This window comes from Myotis yumanensis, unplaced genomic scaffold (genome assembly GCF_028538775.1).
Source record: "Myotis yumanensis isolate MYYU_CA2020_CCGP unplaced genomic scaffold, mMyoYum1.0.hap1 SCAF_6, whole genome shotgun sequence".
Taxonomy (NCBI): domain Eukaryota; kingdom Metazoa; phylum Chordata; class Mammalia; order Chiroptera; family Vespertilionidae; genus Myotis; species Myotis yumanensis.
In genome coordinates, this window is record NW_027223757.1 from 65,838,718 (window position 1) to 65,856,537 (window position 17,820).

General features: G+C 40.0%; 1 protein-coding gene across 1 annotated transcript in view; it reads right to left on the reverse strand.

The window, feature by feature from the left end:
• Positions 1–17,820, reverse strand: part of COL19A1 (collagen type XIX alpha 1 chain) — a 302,649-nt gene that overhangs the window by 214,037 nt on the left and 70,792 nt on the right. Inside the window, exons 11-12 of the mRNA XM_070418310.1 lie at positions 7,301–7,345; positions 3,064–3,108 (exon numbers count right to left, since the gene is read on the reverse strand). Of these exons, the coding sequence (XP_070274411.1) occupies positions 3,064–3,108; positions 7,301–7,345 (90 nt within the window). The remainder of the gene's footprint in view (positions 1–3,063; positions 3,109–7,300; positions 7,346–17,820) is intronic.

Consider the following 17,820-nt stretch of genomic DNA (forward strand, 5'->3'; position numbering starts at 1 on the left):
TTCTTCCAGGTATTTCAATTATTCTCCATAAATATTTTCACCTTATGGTGAAACCGACTCTTTAAAGGCAATAGTTCATTGGTATGAAAAATCAGAAAGGAAATCTTTGCAGTTAAATGTATTGAATGTTTTTCTATACCTCAGAGCCTATGAGAATCAATTTATTACTGAGAAACACCAACTATATATAAAAATATCGAAATAACTAAGATTTTAGTGAGATGATGACTTTAAATTATAGAGAATATAGCTGTTTTTCTTGTCTATTCTCACTTATTCTTACAGGTAAAATCCCATGAAATAAAACAGGAATATGTGCAAATAAAGCATTTACTTGAAGGCATGGTCTTGCAATGACTGTCATCCTAAAGCAAAAATATTTAAGGGATTCTTTAGAAGAGAAATCCATTTTTAAAAAGTCATCACTTAATTATCCTCAGTTATATAATGTATATGGCTATCCTATTATCTCCCTCACAGTTCTATGAGGAAAAGTAATTATCCAGTAGCTTACGACATGCAATTTATCTTATAGTTATAACAGATGTTCATTCTGTCTATAAATACTTATTGAAGAAGCAAATAACTGATCACCACCAAGAAGACTAAATAAAGGCAATTTAATATTTGAGATTATGCTAATTTGAGGTTAACTATTCTGCTTTCTAGCCCTCCTTCTGGCTGTCCAATTTAGATGCCATTTTATGAAACAATGCAATGGTACTCTTTTTGTTCTTTTTAAAAAAAAAGTAGACTTATGAAATGCAGAAGGATTTAAGTGTTTGTCTGAAGGGATATTTTAGATAACTCATGCACTTCCTAATTTTTGTACTTCCAGTAGAAAGCTGCAATTTGAAAAAAAAAAAGATTGCTTGTATATTGGGCTAACTGCTTTCCTCAGCTCCTATCTGGCAATCTCCATATGGTCTTCTTTAACTCTGGGTATGGTCACCAGTAACCATGTGGAGGTTAAGGAGTCCACTGTAAATTGATCTAAGATATTGCACAATCCTTGTGTGTTTTTTCTACACCTTGCCTATACCATTTAAACCATCCCTGTATTAAACTCTTTCAACTATTCTATTTTGAATGCTCTATCTCTTTTCCGCAGGAAAATATTACAGCTAGTTCTTCTTATTTATTTCCTCAGGAAAAATTCCACTAATAAACAAAACACTTAAAAATTTCAAAATTTAGTGCATCAATGATGTTATGACACAAAAATATAATCTATCTACACTAATAAAAGACAAACATGCAAATTGACCATACCTTCGCTATGCCTTAAGCCATGCCCACCAGCCAATCAGAGCAACTATATGCAAATTAACCCAACCAAGATGGCGGCCGGCAGTCATGGAGCTGGAATGAGCAGGAGGCTTGGTTGCCCCAGTGATGGAGGAAGCCAAGCTTCCCGCCTGCTGCACTCGGCTCTGAGCTCCACTCAAGGGAACAAAGTTTCAATTATAGAAGATAAATAAACCCCAAATACCTGCTTTCAGCTGGCCATGGCCACGGAGCTAGAGTGAGCAGGAGGCTTGGGTTGCCCCTGACGATGGAGGAAGCCAAGCTTCCCACCCACTCTGGCCGTCTCTGAGCTCCACTCAAGGCTACAAAGTTTCAATTATAGCAGGTAAATAAATCCCAGAATTAAAAAAAAAGAAAAAAAGGAGAGGCTGGGAGCTTCTGTCGCTGGGGGCTTGGCCAGCCTGAAAATGGCCCTCATCTCCTCACCCAGACTGGCCAGACACCCCAGTGGGGACCCCCCACCCTAAAGGGGGTGTGGCCAGCCTGAAAACAGCCATCAGCCCCTCACCCAGGCTGGCCAAACCTCCATGGGGTGAGGGTCCCCACTGGGGGGGGAGCTTGACCAGCCTGAAAAAAGCCATCAGCCCCTCATCCAGGCTGGCCAGGCACCCCCGTGGGGACCCCCACCCTGAAGGGGGTGTGACCAGGCTTCAAACACCCATCAGCCCCTCACCCAGGCTGGCCAGGCATCCCAGCAGGACCCCCACCCTGATCCGGGACACCCTTCAGGGCCAACAAGCCGGCCCCCACCCGTGCACCAGGCCTCTATCCTATATAATAAAAGGGTAATATGCAAAATGACCCTAACAGCAGAAAGACTGGGAATGACTGGTCACTATGACACACACTGACCACGAGGGGGCAGATGGTCAATGCAGGAACTGTCCCCAGGTGGTCAGTGCGCTCCCACAGGGGGAGCTCTGCTCAGCCACAAGCCAGGCTGATGGCTGCCAGCATAGCGGTGGTGGCGGGAGCCTCTCCCGCCTCCTCAGCAGCACTAAGGATGTCCAACTGCAGCTTAGGTCTGCTCCCTGCTGGTAAGTGGACATCCCCGAGGGCTGCCGGGCTGCCAGAGGGATGTCTAACTGCCAGCTTGGGCCTGATCTCCCAGAAAGCGGGCCTAAGCCAGCAGGTGGACATCCTCCGAGGGATCCCAGACTGCAAGAGGGCATAGGCCGGGCTGAGGGACCCCCCTGAGTGCACAAATTTTTGTGCACCGGGCCTCTAGTATATATATAAAAGCATAAGCAACCATTCCAAACAATTGACTGAACGACTGGTTGCTATGATACGCACTGACCACCAGGGGGCAGATGCTCAATGCAGGAACTGCCCCCTGGTGGTCAGTACATTCCCACAGCCAACCTCCCATGGCCAGCCAACCTCCTGATCCCTCCCCCTGGCCAGCCGGCCCCTATTGGCCCTGATTGCTGGCCAGGCCGAGGGACCCCATCTGTGCATGAATTCATGCACCGGGTCTCTGGTGCTTAATAAGTGTCTAAATCATTTATATATTTATGGAATGTATTCAACTAAAAATCTCTAGATATAATGATCATCTAAACTTGTTTAGAAATATTTCTAACAAATATCAATATATAAAGTCTACCTTACTTGAAACAAGTATTTTAAATCATTTCAATAAAATTATTGAATTGCTTATGAAAGCACAAAACAAGTTAGATATTCCACTTGAAAGTATTTTCAAGTATACAATTTATCTTTATAAATGTGTATGTCAAGGGAGATATTTACCTTTTCACCAATTTCTCCTTTGATGCCTTCAACACCTTGTTCTCCCTGTAGAAGAGAAATACAATGTGTATAATAATAGGAAAATTAGTTTTAACACATCTAATTATTATACTAATTATTATAGCATTTCTAACATTGAAAAAAAACAATAATTATAAAGACGATTTCTAATATGTAAGCTCTAAACCAACACTAAGTTACATACAGTTTAAATATTCCTAACTACTGACGGAATAATTTTCTAGGGTACAAGCTACAGCTTCACTATTTCCAATGAAATTTAATCTCCATAAAACTTAATTTCTCCATATATAGTACCTTTCTCATAGGTGTTTTGCAAATTGAATGCATCAACATATGCCCTGCACAGATTAAGTTAGTCATTATTGTCACCATTTATTTCACTAAATCTAATGGCAACAACCTTCTCAAGCTGACTTCTATGATTGCTGTTCCAGTGAGAGTTGTACGATAATCAAGTTCAGGTTTGAACCCCAGAGTTCTGGCTCCAGCTCTGATACCAGCATCATGCTCTTCATCGCCCAGATCTCCTGCATCTCCGTCACAGAAGGGGGATTGGCTCTCAATCACGACATTTATTCTAAAAGGCATAAGTCCCCTGTTGTTCAACTAGAACAGGGGTGGGCAAACTTTTTGACTCGAGGGCCACAATGGGTTCTTAAACTGGACCGGAGAGCCGGAACAAAAGCATGGATGGAGTGTTTGTGTGAACTAATATAAATTCAAAGTAAACATCATTACATAAAAGGGTATGGTCTTTTTTTTTTTTCGTTTTATTCATTTCAAACGGGCAGGATCCGGCCTGCGGGCCGTAGTTTGCCCACGGCTGAACTAGACCCTCTTTGACCTGACAAACTTATTTTCCCACTTATTTCTGCACAGATATTTACATTATTGATGTTTCATTCATACATTCAACAAAAGTTTTACTGAACACCAAATATATGTCATACAGGCATGACAACATAGCCAACAAGTAAGTCATATGCACCCCTCCAAAAAAAAAAGATTGCTTGAATATTGGGTTAATTGCTTTCCTCAGCTTCTATCTGGCCAAAAGAAGCACTCAGCAAACATTTTCTGAGTGCACCAAGGCAAGGGATGAAGGGATTCTTAGATCCAGTTTATTTCTGCAATGCTACAATAGAGTAACACTTAATATAATTAAAATTAACGTAGAAAAAGGAATGCCAGCTTTTCACTATATATATATCCTATCTAATAAATGACAAACATGGTAATTAACCGTACCTCCAACACGCTTCCAATTGGCTAATCAGGGCGATATGCAAATTGACTGCCAACCAAGATGGCGGCCGGCAGCCAGGCAGCTGAAGCGAACAGGAGGCTTGCTTGCTCCAGTGATGGAGGAAGCCAAGGTTCCCGCCTGCCGCTGCCAGCCTCTGAGCTGCACTCTAAGCAACTATGTTGCAATCATAGAAGCTAACAGTCCCCAGAAACCTGCTTTCAGCCAGCCGGGCCTCAGAGCTGGAGTTGCAACAGTGTTTCAATTATAGAAGCTAAACAAACCCAGATACCTGCTTTCAGCAGCCGAGGTCTCAGAGCTGGAGCTGAACCTCAGAGCTAAAGCTGGCTCTCAGCTCCAGTGACAGCCATAGAAGGTAAATAAATCCCAGAATAAAAGAAAGAAGAAAAAAAGGAGAGGTTGGGAGCTTCAGTCACCCGCCAGCCTGAAAACGGCCCTCAGGCCCTCACCCAGACTGGCCAGGCACCCCAGTGGGGACCCCCACCCTGAAGGGGTGTGACCAGCTGCAAACAGCCATCATCCCCTCATCCAGGCTGGCCAAGCACCCAAGCGGGACCCTCACCCTGATCCGGGACACCCTTCAGGGCAAACCAGCCAGCCCCCACCCATCCACCAGGCCTCTATCCTATATAATAAAAGGGTAATATGCAAACTGACCCTAACAGCAGAAAGACTGGGAATGACTGGTCACTACGACACACACTGACCACCAGGGGGCAGATGCTCAATGCAGGAGCTGCCCTCTGGTGGTCAGTGTGCTCTCACAGTGGGGAGCTCTGCTCAGCCACAAGCCAGGCTGATGGCTGCCAGTACAGTGGTGGTGGTGGGAGCCTCTCCTGCCTCCTCAGCAGTGCTAAGAATGTCCGACTGCAGCTTAGGTCTGCTCCCTGCTGGCAAGTTGACATTCCCCGAGGGCTGCTGGGCTGCCAGAGGGATGTCTGATTGCCATCTTAGGCCCAATCCCCCGGGGAGCGGGTCTAAGCCAGCAGGTGGTCATCCCCTGAGGGGTCCCAGACTGAGAGAGGGCACAGTCCGGGCTGAGGGATCCCCTCCCCACCAAGTGCAGAAATTTTTGTGCACCGGGCCTCTTTGTGTAAAATATATATCTCTATATATAATCCTATATAATAAAGAGCTAATATGCTAATTAGACCAGACAGCAAAATGACCTTCTGGAATCACCTTTTGGAACCACCAGTGGTCAGAGCTGCAGGGCCACAATGCAGCCAGGGCTGCCAAGGCTTAGCCCCTTGCATCGGGCCTTTAGTAAAATATAAGTACATGTGCATATGTACACACATTGATTACATAACTATTTCTGCTTCATCTACCCTCAAAAAAGGTATTAGGGAAGAAAATAATATTTGGGTATATCTGCCACTGAATTCATGGTCTACCTTTTTTCCCACCATTTTTCCTAAAACATAGACTTTAACTTGATCTGTTAATTCAAGCTGACATTGAAGCTGCTAAACACCCGCCTCCTCCCTCTGTACATCAGCCCCAATGACAGCATGATGCAGCCACCACAAACAGCTGCTGGAAAGTCCAAAACTATTTCCCAGCAGATAAATCTGCACATCCCTTGGCTTGTAATTTGACTTGCAGAGGCAGCACATGCTGTAGCAATGGGTTTTGTCTAGGATTGCTGTGAAGAAATTCAGAAGCTTGCTATGTCATCGCTGCCAGCTCAATCTTATCATCGTTATCAAGCCAAGTAAAGGAAGTTTTTTCAAAAACTGTAACTGTAAGTGTTTTTTGAATGGTAATTTTTAGCCACAGAGGAAAACCTAGATGCAATAGTAACTTCTGTTGCTAAGACCTGTAAAACTTCCCCGGAGCATAGAAATGCTATGCTTGGCTTTGGTGGGCGTCTACTATTGCATCTGTAATGCTCTCCCTGTGGTGGGATCATCTGGGTGGTATGACAGCTGGCCCCTCCTGAAGTGGCTCCCAGTCCCTCCAGGAAACTGGAATAGACCAGCCTTTGTGTTTCCAATCATGCTGATTACACGCAAGCATACTCCTTCCCAGGAGAAAGAAGCTCTTGGACAGGAAAGGGGTAAAAATGAGGTTCATCTTGGTTAAGAGGAAGATACTGGGCACAGAAAGAAGGCTCACCAATGCACACATCCTTACTTATTCTGAACTTACCATTCTGAATGAAAGATATTTTTGAAGAGATTGGGTGTAGCATCTTGGCAGTATTTAATAATTTGTCATTGTAATGATTATGTTTAGCTCAATAGTGGGTATAACAAAAGGAAGATACATAAAAAAATAACCAAACACAGTTGAAGGCGATAAACACTGTTCTGTTCTTCATTTTAGATTCTGTCAAATAGCAGTGAAAACTGCTGTGTACACTCCCAGGGCCCCTGGAAAACACTACTGTAGCAGTCTCTGGAGAAGCCGTTGCTAAATCTCTCTGATTAAGTCTCTCCTAGTGCACTGGTCCCTTGAGAAGGGACAGCTTCCATGGGTTCTCTTCGGAGAGATGGGTGAGTGGGTTGTCTTCAGAGAGATTAGTTAGTGGCTTTCTGAAGGTCTCTCAGAGAATTCAGCTTCATCAAATACACTTTCTGAATCTTCACTATATTACATACAAATTCAATGTTCAAGCTGTTAGCATTCTTAACTTATATGCAATACTCAAAAACTCATTACCCTGCTGGCCGGCAGGGCTCAGCAGTTGAGCATCGACTTATGAACCAGGAGGTCAGGGTTCGAGTCCTGGTCAGGGCACATGCCCAGGTTGTAGGCTCAATCCCAGTGGGGGGCGTGCAGGAGGCAGCCAATCCAGATTCTCTCTCATCATTGATGTTTCTCTCTCTCTCTCTCTCTCTCTCTCTCTTTCTCTCTCTCTCTCTCTCTCTCTCTCTCTCTCTCTCTCTCAAAATCAATAAACACATATTTAAAAGAAAACAAAAAAAAAACACAACTCCTTACCTTTTGACCAGGTAAGCCTGGAGCTCCATAGAAACCATTTTCACCCTAAAGGAAGTACACAGAATAAATGCTATTAGCTACAAAAACAAAAGATATGAATATAGAACTTTCTGCAGCCTTTAATAGCTAGCTCTAATGCTGCAGGGAAAGGTAGCCTAATTCTTAATGTCAGTCACATGCAGGGTCTTTCCTTCTATCTCTTACCACAAATCCAGGATCAGTACTTCCTTTTTAAAAATAGGAAAATGGAGGCTCTGAGAGATGCAGTTACATGATAACAGTCACCCAACTACTGGCATTAACTGAGATTTGAACTGAGTTTTCTGACTCTATAGCCCATGTTTTCCCACATAATATTCAGTATCCCTTATTTCATTTTCTCTCTTTCAAACTCCTATGCATAATATTAAAGTCTCACATAGACTTTCTAAGGGCCAGACACTGTTCTCACAACAAACCTATCAGGTAGGTACTATTATATGACCACATATTATAAATGATTACAGAATCAATAGGAGCTAGAACTAAGATTTGAACCCATACACTTCAGCTTTGTGCACCTAACCACCACCTTACACTCTCTCATGGGACAGATTTAATTCTGGCTTGTAAGTGATCTCTTGCCTAAAATCTGAATCTATCTATCTATTATCTATCTATCTATCTATCTATCTACTTATACATATCCTATATAATAAAAGCCTAATATGCTAAGTGTCTGGTCGTTCAGTCGGACATTCAACCAATCAAAGCATAATATGCTAATTGTATGCTAAAGCTGCTCAACTGCTCTCTATGATATTCACTGACCACCAGGGGGCAGCGAGTTGACCAGTTGTTGACCAGCCGCTATAATGTGCACTGACCACCAGGGGGCAGGCACTCCAACCGGTAGGTGAGCTTGCTGCTGGGGTTATTTCTATTGGGACTGCGCGAGATGGGCTGGGCATGCTCTGAAGCCCTCCTGCGGTCCCTCCCTGCTGGCCAACCTCTTGTGTCCCTCTCTGGGCCCGATTGTGCACCAGTGGGGTCCCTTGGCCTGGCCTGCACCCTCTCGAAATCTGGGACCCCTGGGGGATGTCAGAGCTGGTTTCAGCCCTATCCCGGAGACCTGGACAAGGGACCCCACTGATGCACTGGGCCTCTAAAATATATATTTATATATATATATATATATATATATATATATATATATATATATATATTTACTTTCTTGCTTATCTGTTGATTGCCTTTGGATCAATTTTTAATTCATATCCAATGCCATTTTACTTGAAACAATTACTTGGGAGAACTTTTTGTTCCTTCCATTCATCTTGCCCCTGTCTTGGGTAAAAAGGTTTCCAGCAGATGCTTATCAGTTTCCATTACTGTAATTCATGGGTCATCTCTCTGAGTCTGGTTTGTAAACAGTACACCAGCTAGAAGGAGATACTTCTGGGAGGATCTGCATGTTCTCGACAGAGGCTTAGGAATTTAGTTGCTAATAGGAATTGACTTTGGCTCCTGAGTTTCAGATTCAGACAGCTCAAAATAAATGCACAATTCCACTGACCTGTCATATTTCTAGCAAACATTTATAATGAATTTATAAGGCAACAGTTTTTTAAGCATTTAGATATCATTTCTTAGAATTCCTTAAATAAAATTTGGATATATGAATAAAAATATTGCATCTTAAAACTTTAAAATAGCAATAATATAGTTTTCTAAATATAAAGAGGTCTTTACTCTCATTAATTAATTCATTTTGGAAAGTTTTAATCATTTGCACCAGAGGTGTACTGCTATACACAGATATACATATTACTTTAAAGACTAAGGCTTTTTTTATATCAGGTTAAATTATCTAAGTGTTCCACAGTATAACTGCTGTCATCACAGTATGTACAAAACACTAAGGCAAAACTTTGTTGCTAATGTAATTAATTGTTGAAGCAAAAATCTATAATAATAAAAGCATAATATGCTAACTAGACCAGACATCCTTCCGGACGACCTTCTGGACCAAGCTGAGGCTGTGAGGGAAGCCCGGGTCCCGGGTACCAGAAGGAAGCCGGTGCTAGCAGCCGGGGGAAGGAAGGCCTACTCTTGCACAAATTTCGTGCATTGGGCCTCTAGCAAAATATAAAATGCTTAATCTGTGTAATAAATATATTTGTATTATTAAAATTTTTGTTGGACTTCTAGACCTCAGGCATCACACAATATATTAGGAACTTCCAATTTCACTTGATCAAGAAATAGTAAGAGCACATTAAGTATCTAATGCCAGAGAATAGTCTATAAAAATTAAGCATTTGTTACTCATCAGAGAAATATGTCCACTTGTCCATAAAGAGCAGAATTATTTTCATCTGTTGGTCCAATATAATGTTTTATATCATATTACAAGTTACACATGATAACAAGATATGGCATGTAATCCAGTAACAGACACTGATACTGTATACACTGCCAAAAATACTTTCTGGAGAAAAAAAAAAGTAGTGACAGTATCTCCTCTTTTTCTTTGCTCACAGCACACTCCTATGTACCATATGCTCTGAGTACTCACACCTAAAGTCCCACTTCTGACATATGTCAGGTTAGGGTTACACCCAGACAAACTGATAACTGGGTACCGAAATTCTCTAAAACTGTGATATAAAGAATGTTTTTTAATAGACACCAGCTACCAGTTAGGGTTGTTTTAACCAACTACAGTTGGCCCTGGCTGGTGTTGCTCAGTGAATAGAGCATTGGCCTGCAGACTAAGGGTCCTACGTTAAATTTTAGTCAAGGGCACATGCCCAGGTTTCCGGTTCAATTCCCAGCAGGAGGCAGCCGATCGATCAATAATTCTCTCTCTTTTGCCCTCTCTCTTTCTCTCTGAAATCCATAAAAATATATATATTTTTTAAAAATAGACATGGGTTGTTTTTCTTTTTGTTTGAATTAAAATGTGTTTTCCTATGGCCAGTGTTGTATTTGGTTTGGGCTCTTTCTTGACTAGAAATTTGTTTTGTAAACATAATTCTAAACTCCAAGATAACCCAATGAACACTAGGGGCCCTTTACTCTCATAAGAAATGAGTCAGTTTCACATGTCACAACATGTGGAAGGTTTTGAGATAGTTTAGATAGATTTTTGAAGTTTAAAGTTTGCAACTTGAGTATCAGGAACTTTGGCATTATTTTTCCTTATTGATTTTCTTTTATTTTTCTCATTGATTTTGAGAGAGAGAGAGAGATCCATGTGAGAGGAAAACATCCATCAGCCGCCTCCCATATGCACCCACAACCTAGGTATGTCCCCTGACTAGGAATTGAACCTGAAACCTTTTGGTATAGGAATATCACTCCAACCAACTGAGCTACACTGGCCAGGGCTTTACTGGTTTTTCTTGAAATTAGCATAGATGTCCTACTAGAAATTTATAATCATTTAAAATCTTTTGTCATTTTCTAGTCTTTATGCTCAAAAAAAGATAGATTTATTAAGTAGCCTAAAAACTAAAGAAGAAAATAGTCTTTGAGAACAAAATTTTGTTTAACAGATTAATGGACAATGATGTTTCTGCCTGGACTTTATTTGAAACCTAATTTATGTCAACAGAATGAGCCCCTCTTCATGCTCACTCTGAAGTACAATTTCAAAGCACTGGTACCCCATGCAATTTGGGGCCAAATTTAATTCCATCTATCCGATAATCGCCTGTTGACAATGACTGGATGGGCAGACGTTAGCTGTTTTTTTCTGAACTCCAGTTTTCCCTCCTTCCTCCCAGTCTCAGAGCAAGAAAGAAATATGAGGCTTTTCCTTTAACTTCCAATCAATGTTTTAGCCCATTATTGAAAGAAAAATTACAATCAATGTTTACCAGAGCAACCATAAGTTTCAAAACTTGTTACTGAGGCATTTGTTTTCTGCTATGGGTTTTCCATCAAAGGGCTGTGTACCTTTCCTGTTATAAAGTCAAGCTACAGATGGGCAAATGAATGAGTTTGCGCAATAGAAAGTGGGGCAAATTCTAACACCGCTGCTGATGGCATTGTGACCATGTTATTACTGTAACACATAGCATGTCTTCAACTTCATGGAGCAATCAAGAGCACCCTTTTCAGAATTCAAAGTAACCTCTTTGGGTGCTGTTCACCTGAAATTAATACCAGAAAAGTGTTGAATGCAAAAAAAAAAAAAAGAAGAAGAAGAAAAGAAAAAGAAAAAAAAGAATAAAGTAGCTTCTTTGAGAAGATTTTGGGGAAAAATTAGGTGTAATTTAGGGCCAGCTGATGGCTTTCTGAAAAACTGATTCAAGTATTTCATTTTTACTTCCTTTTCATCACTGTCCATTTCCCTGAAGCAATCACAGCTATCCATAAAAGGTAAATTATTAGTTTTCCTGACTCACTTAACATTGGAATTAATGTCTTTTTTTATTATGCAGGAAATGCATGTTGTCTAAAGGGCACTTAATAAGGAATCATACTCCCCGGGGCTATGGTTTGCAAACCTAATACCAATGAGGCTAAGCAAAGAAAGATAGATTACGCAAGTAAACAAAAATTTGCTAATAACTAAATCTAAGCCCAGAAAATAAAAAGTTATATACTAAAACATGTACTATGTCTTATTTTTTTCTTTAAATAGTTAGGCATTCAGCCTTAGATTAAAAAATCTGAGATCCTATTATAACACTGTTTCCATATTTAAAAATTAATTTAACCTATTATTTCATTTAAAGCTTGTTTATTGGGAACATAATCTTCTGTATGAATTTAGTGTACACTTAGAAATATATCAATATTTTCTCACTAATTCATATTTATTGAGAGAAAATTTACTTAAATTAAATGTTGAGTGCAGTAGCTAGAAAAAACATCTGAAATAGCGTGCTAAAATTCTGGCATAAAAACCAATAAAAAAGTGGCCAAAGATAAATCTGATTTTGATTTTGTGTATTAACTTGACCTCTACATTTCTAACTATAGTCCTGCTTTATTCAGGATGTAATCTTAGGAAATTGAATTTTTATATGGTTCTTAAATTATTGGAACTCAAATATTTCAGGAAATAGAATATATACCTCCCTTTTTCTTCTAGATATCTCATCAATCTGAGTCCTTTTATTTCAAGGAGGAGTATTTTCTCTTCTATTTTCTGGTACTTCATTCCAAGAAATATATTCTCAAGTTAAAAAATACATATACTGCCGAAACCGGTTTGGCTCAGTGGATAGAGCATCGGCCTGCGGACTGAGGGGTCCCGGGTTCGATTCCGGTCAAGGGCATGTGCCTTGGTTGCGAGCGCATCCCTAGTGGGGGATGTGCAGGAGGCAGCTGATCGGTGTTTCTCTCTCATCGATGTTTCTGACTCTCTATCTCTCTCCCTTTCTCTCTGTAAAAAATCAATAAAATATATTTAAAAAAAAATACATATACTGCATAAGGTTTTAAACTTCAAACTTTTTGAATTATTTATATATGTTGGACCTTTAATGCAGCTAACACATGAGGATGTATTATCACATTAATGCTCAGAATAAGAAAAGTTTAAAACATTCTTATTCATAAAATGAATGAGACACTATTATTACTTATTCTTATGGGTCATTTCAAAGAAGGGGACACCAGCCCACCAAAGAATGTATGGTCAATACCTATCTTAAGCATAGTAAAGGGAATATGGAAAGTTATTAAGTAGCAGTTGAAGTCAACATCTATTGTCTCAAAATCTACTGACCTTAGTGTGTATGCCTGTGTGTGTACACAAGTACATGCAGATGCACATAGCTAGAAAACAAGCTGGATGGGTGTTCTTAATTACAGGAACAAGTACAAATTCATACATTTATATTAACCACTTTCACCAAAGAATCCGTTGAGATACTGAGTCTACTGAAAGTTGATTACAATCAGGCACTTTTGCTGTGTAAATTGCATTGTCAAGAACAAACAAAAGAACTCTAGGTGAGGATGCTGAAACAATGTTTTCTGAACCCAAATTAATTTTCCCAAATTTCTGCCCATTAGTCTTATTTCACACAGAAAGAAACATCTTATGGGTCTTGTACATGACATCTCTTTGTTCCCTGTCAAGGCTTCTGTTCAGTAAACCAGTCATTGATCAAATGACAGTTTGGATTCCCTTAATATTATGGTCACTATTCTCTAGGTAAACACTGGTTAGCCAATACGTCTTTTAAAATGTGGCACTCAGGCCTAGAAGGTGTGGCTCAGTGGTTGAGCACTGACCTAGCAACCAAGAGGTCATGGGTTCAATTCCTGGTCAGGGTACACGCCCGGGTTGTGAGGTCAATCCCCAGTAGCGGTTGTGCAGGAGGCAGCCTGTCAATTATGTTTCTCTCTCCCTTCCTCTCTAAAAAAAAATCAATAAAACATATAAAAAAATTAAATGTGGCACTCAGAATTCAGTGTATCATTCCAGAAATGGTCTCCCATACTCATAATAGAGAGCGGGACTGTTACACACACACACACACACACACACCCCACATACACCTTGTTCTGGGTACTACTATACTGTCTCTATTAATACAATGTGCTTTTTAATGCTAACTTGCATATGTAATATGAAGCTTATAGTCACTACAACCATTAAGTTTTCCTTTCAAAGACAAATGTTTTACAATCTTTTATCAAATCAATTGAATACAAATTATACTAACTTATCTCAATTAAAAAAATTGAAGTGGTTTAGAGAGGTAAACATTTCAAGTCAAGGACTTGAGCCTTGGCCAATGCTGTAGAGCCCATTACAATACCTGGGCTTGTGTGTAATTGTGATGATTTTTTTTTTAATATATTTTATTGATTTTTTACAGAGAGGAAGGGAGAGAGATAGAGAGCTAGAAACATTGATGAGAGAGAAACATCGATCAGCTGCCTCCTGCACATCTCCCACTGGGGATGTGCCCGCAACCAAGGTACATGCCCTTGACCGGAATCGAACCTAGGACCCTTCAGTCCGCAGGCCGACGCTCCACCACTGAGCCAAACCAGTTTCGGCTGTGATGATTTTCTTAAAGTGAATCTGTCAAGAAAAAGTGTTTGGGCTCTTCACTTTGTTGTGAGACTAGCTGTAAGACAGTTTTTAAGTAAAGTTGAAACTTCACGAAGGTACTAGGGAAACCAAAGTATAGAAATGGACATCTGAATTAAGTATTGTAACAAGAAAGATGATTTAAGATATAAAGAAAAGAACAGTGTCATTGGCAAGCTCCTAACGGAGGAAAGTGAGATACCGGTTAACTGCAACTATTTCCTGTCCAAAGTATTCCTCGTGATGAGTAATTTATAGTTCTACTTCTCTACTTCATATCAATTACTTCTACTGGAGCTTAAATGCACTAAAGTCATTGGTTAATTATCTTTAGCCCTGGAGTAAATGGTTGTTAAGATATGGAGAAATAACATTCCTTAGCACTGTTGTCAGAGACAGGAGATTTCCAAACCAAGTTTGGGAAAAAAGAAAGAGCAAGATAACTTGAACATTTATGCTTGAGAGAGAAGAGAGAGCATAGTTCCTCTAAGAAAAAATGGGAAGCAAGTTCCGGAGCTATACTCACTTCTATTCTATTTCATCGTAGGAAGCAGTGTCTATAAGCTTTGCTAGGTAGGTAAGAGAGTCTCCTGCCCTCCGATTTCCTCGAAGTATGCTTTTGTAGAAAATACAGAAGACGTGCACAGAGGCATCGCTGCCATCTGGGCTTTTTCCAATACCCTCTCGGGAGGGTTTTCTAACAATCATCCTCTATTTCGGAACAACATAATAAACATTTGTCCAAAATCAATCAGGTGTTATATGTTAGGCCAGGTGTTGGGGTCCCAGGGGTGAGAGAGATACCAAGTCCTTGTTCTTTGGGAGTTTATCCCGGGGACAATGACACAAACTCTATTGATAATGTAAATGAAGTGCTATGTGAGCTGAGTGAAGGGGTTGTTAAATCTGCCTGGTGACCAGGGAGACTTCATGAAAAAGATGCAATTTTTCTTGAGCTTTGAATTTAGTCATCTGTGAAGACACAGTGAATTGTCTGTGATCACCCTCTCAAATCTTCTACCTACAATTCCATTCAGTACCTTACACTGGCCTAGCTGTCCCTGACTTGGCTGGCGAAAGGCTGTTTTAAGAAAACTCTTATATCTGAAATTTTATATGTCTATAAAATACCAGTTACCTTTAAATTCACTGTAGCTGAGCAATCGACACCATGAATAAAACAATTAGCTGCTAATCTATGCAGAGAAACAGAGTGTGTGATACCTTTTTATGGAAATATTTTACTATTTATGTGCACGAGTCTCATAGTGCATTAAACCAAATAGGAGCATTAGCAGCCTAGGTTCTTGAAACCTGGCTAACTGTTTAGCAAATAGAAGTCAAGTGCACGGGTGCCAGATCCACTGCATGTGTTGAGCTTGTCATCCATCTGTTGTGCTCTCTGCCAACTGCTCTACTTGGGGTGCAAGTGGAAGGCATTAGAATGGAATAAGAAACCATTAAGAAATGAAATCAACTGCAGAGTGAGCAAGTTTCTTTTTCTTTCTCCTGTCCTTCTATTACCTCTGTCCTTCTCATGTTTCTGCTTATTTTAGTGCTCTATTGTATCAATAAACTACCCATAGATAAAACAATTACCTACTCCATGTAAAGGCAGTAATTTTTCACTGGTAATCCAAGCTATCATTCTTGTGACTTTAGTAAGTAAAGCTAACAAGTCCCTTAACAAAACTGTTTTCTTTGCGGTCATTTTTTCCCTATGATTATTGGTATAATAAGAAAGTTCAATCTTTTCTCCAGAATTGACTATACCTTCATTCATTTCAGAATTTTCTGAAACACAAAAATATATAGACGATTCTCTGTTTAACCAGCGTTTTCTCTAGCATGGAGCTCATACTTGTTTTTCAACCTTGACAATCTCATAGGAAGGAAATAGCTCAATGTTACAATAAAGTTAGGTTGTCACATACAAATAAGTACTTCAACTTTCTTTTTTATCTTGGAAAGGACAATGAAATTAATTGTATTTCTAAATTTCAATGGGAAATTGGGTGAAATGAGATAATAGAGAGAGACAGCCAAATGAATTTTTAAAATTCTCTAGTTTTTTTTTTCAATAAACATTTCTAAGTTTCTGAGTCTCTGAGGCATTAATGCTACATCTGGACCAGGGCTTTTGCAGAGTTCATTATAATTCACAGCAGCTATGGGTATTGTCTGCGCTTTCATAAACTGCAAAGCATCTGCCTTTATTTCTAGAAGCTGTAGTCTTCCCATAAAATGTTTTTTTAAGAGAAAATCAAGATTCAAAGATCACAGTCATTTCATTTTCCAACAGAAAAGAAATAAAAAGGCAGTTAGGGGACAATGGATCTGCCCAATTCAGTCTCACTCCCCTGCAAAGACTGAGGCCTTCAGAGTTTATGGTGAAAAAAACCATCATACAATGCACCTCGTAATGAGGACAGTGAGCCTGACTATTTTTAAAACAAGCACTTGGCAACTCTCTCTTCATGTTCTCAGATATACCTCTTAAGTGCCCTTAATGCATATGGCTTTTTACCTCTGGAAGTTTGTGTGTGTGTGTGTGTGTGTGTGTGTGTGTGTGTGTGTGTGTAATAAAGCCATGGTACTAAGTTAAACACTTTTGTTTTTAATCAAATGAATATACAATTTACAAATGGCATATTTGGTGGGGAACATAGGGAATTTTCTAGGTTAGGTGCTGAGGTAAGGTTAATCTGAAGAATGTGGCCATGACTGGCCTGCTTGGAGGTGCGCGTGCAGGGCAAATAAGGATCTTCAGAGAGTAGGTACATGTGGGAAGTTTAGAAGCATATTTCAAATATAATTTTGAATTTGGAAACCAAACAAAAAGAAACTGTATTGTTTTCATAATACTTATTTTGGAAGGTAAATCTAGACAAAATCTTTTTATTAGGTGAAAAACATATGATGATAATTTTTAATAGGTGGACACAATTTTCTGAGGGTGGAAAGTCAGAATCCCTATAGTTAGGTAGACTATATAGGAGTCAATGCATTTTTTCTTTTCTCTTTTTAAATTAAAGTTTATATTCAATATTCTTCTTCTTCTTCCTTCTTCCTTCTTCCTTCTTCACTGTCCTCATTACGAGGTGCATTGTATGATGGGTTTTTTCACCATAAACTCTGAAGGCCTCAGTCTTTGCAGGGGAGTGAGACTGAATTGGGCAGACCCATTGTTCCCTAACTGTCTTTTTATTTCTTTTCACATATTCTTCCTCCCTCCTCGCTCCTCCTCCTCCTCCTCCTCCTCCTCCTCCTCCTCCTCCTCCTCCTTCTTCTTCTTCTTCTGTTTGTTTGTTTTGTTAATCCTCACCCAAGGATATTTTTACATTGATTTTTTAGGGAGAGTGAAAGAGAGAGGGAAAGACAGAGAGAAACATCGATGTGAAAGAAACACACCGATTGGTTACCTCCTGCAGGAGCCCTAACCAGGGCCTAGGCCAAGGCGGAGCCTGCAACCAAG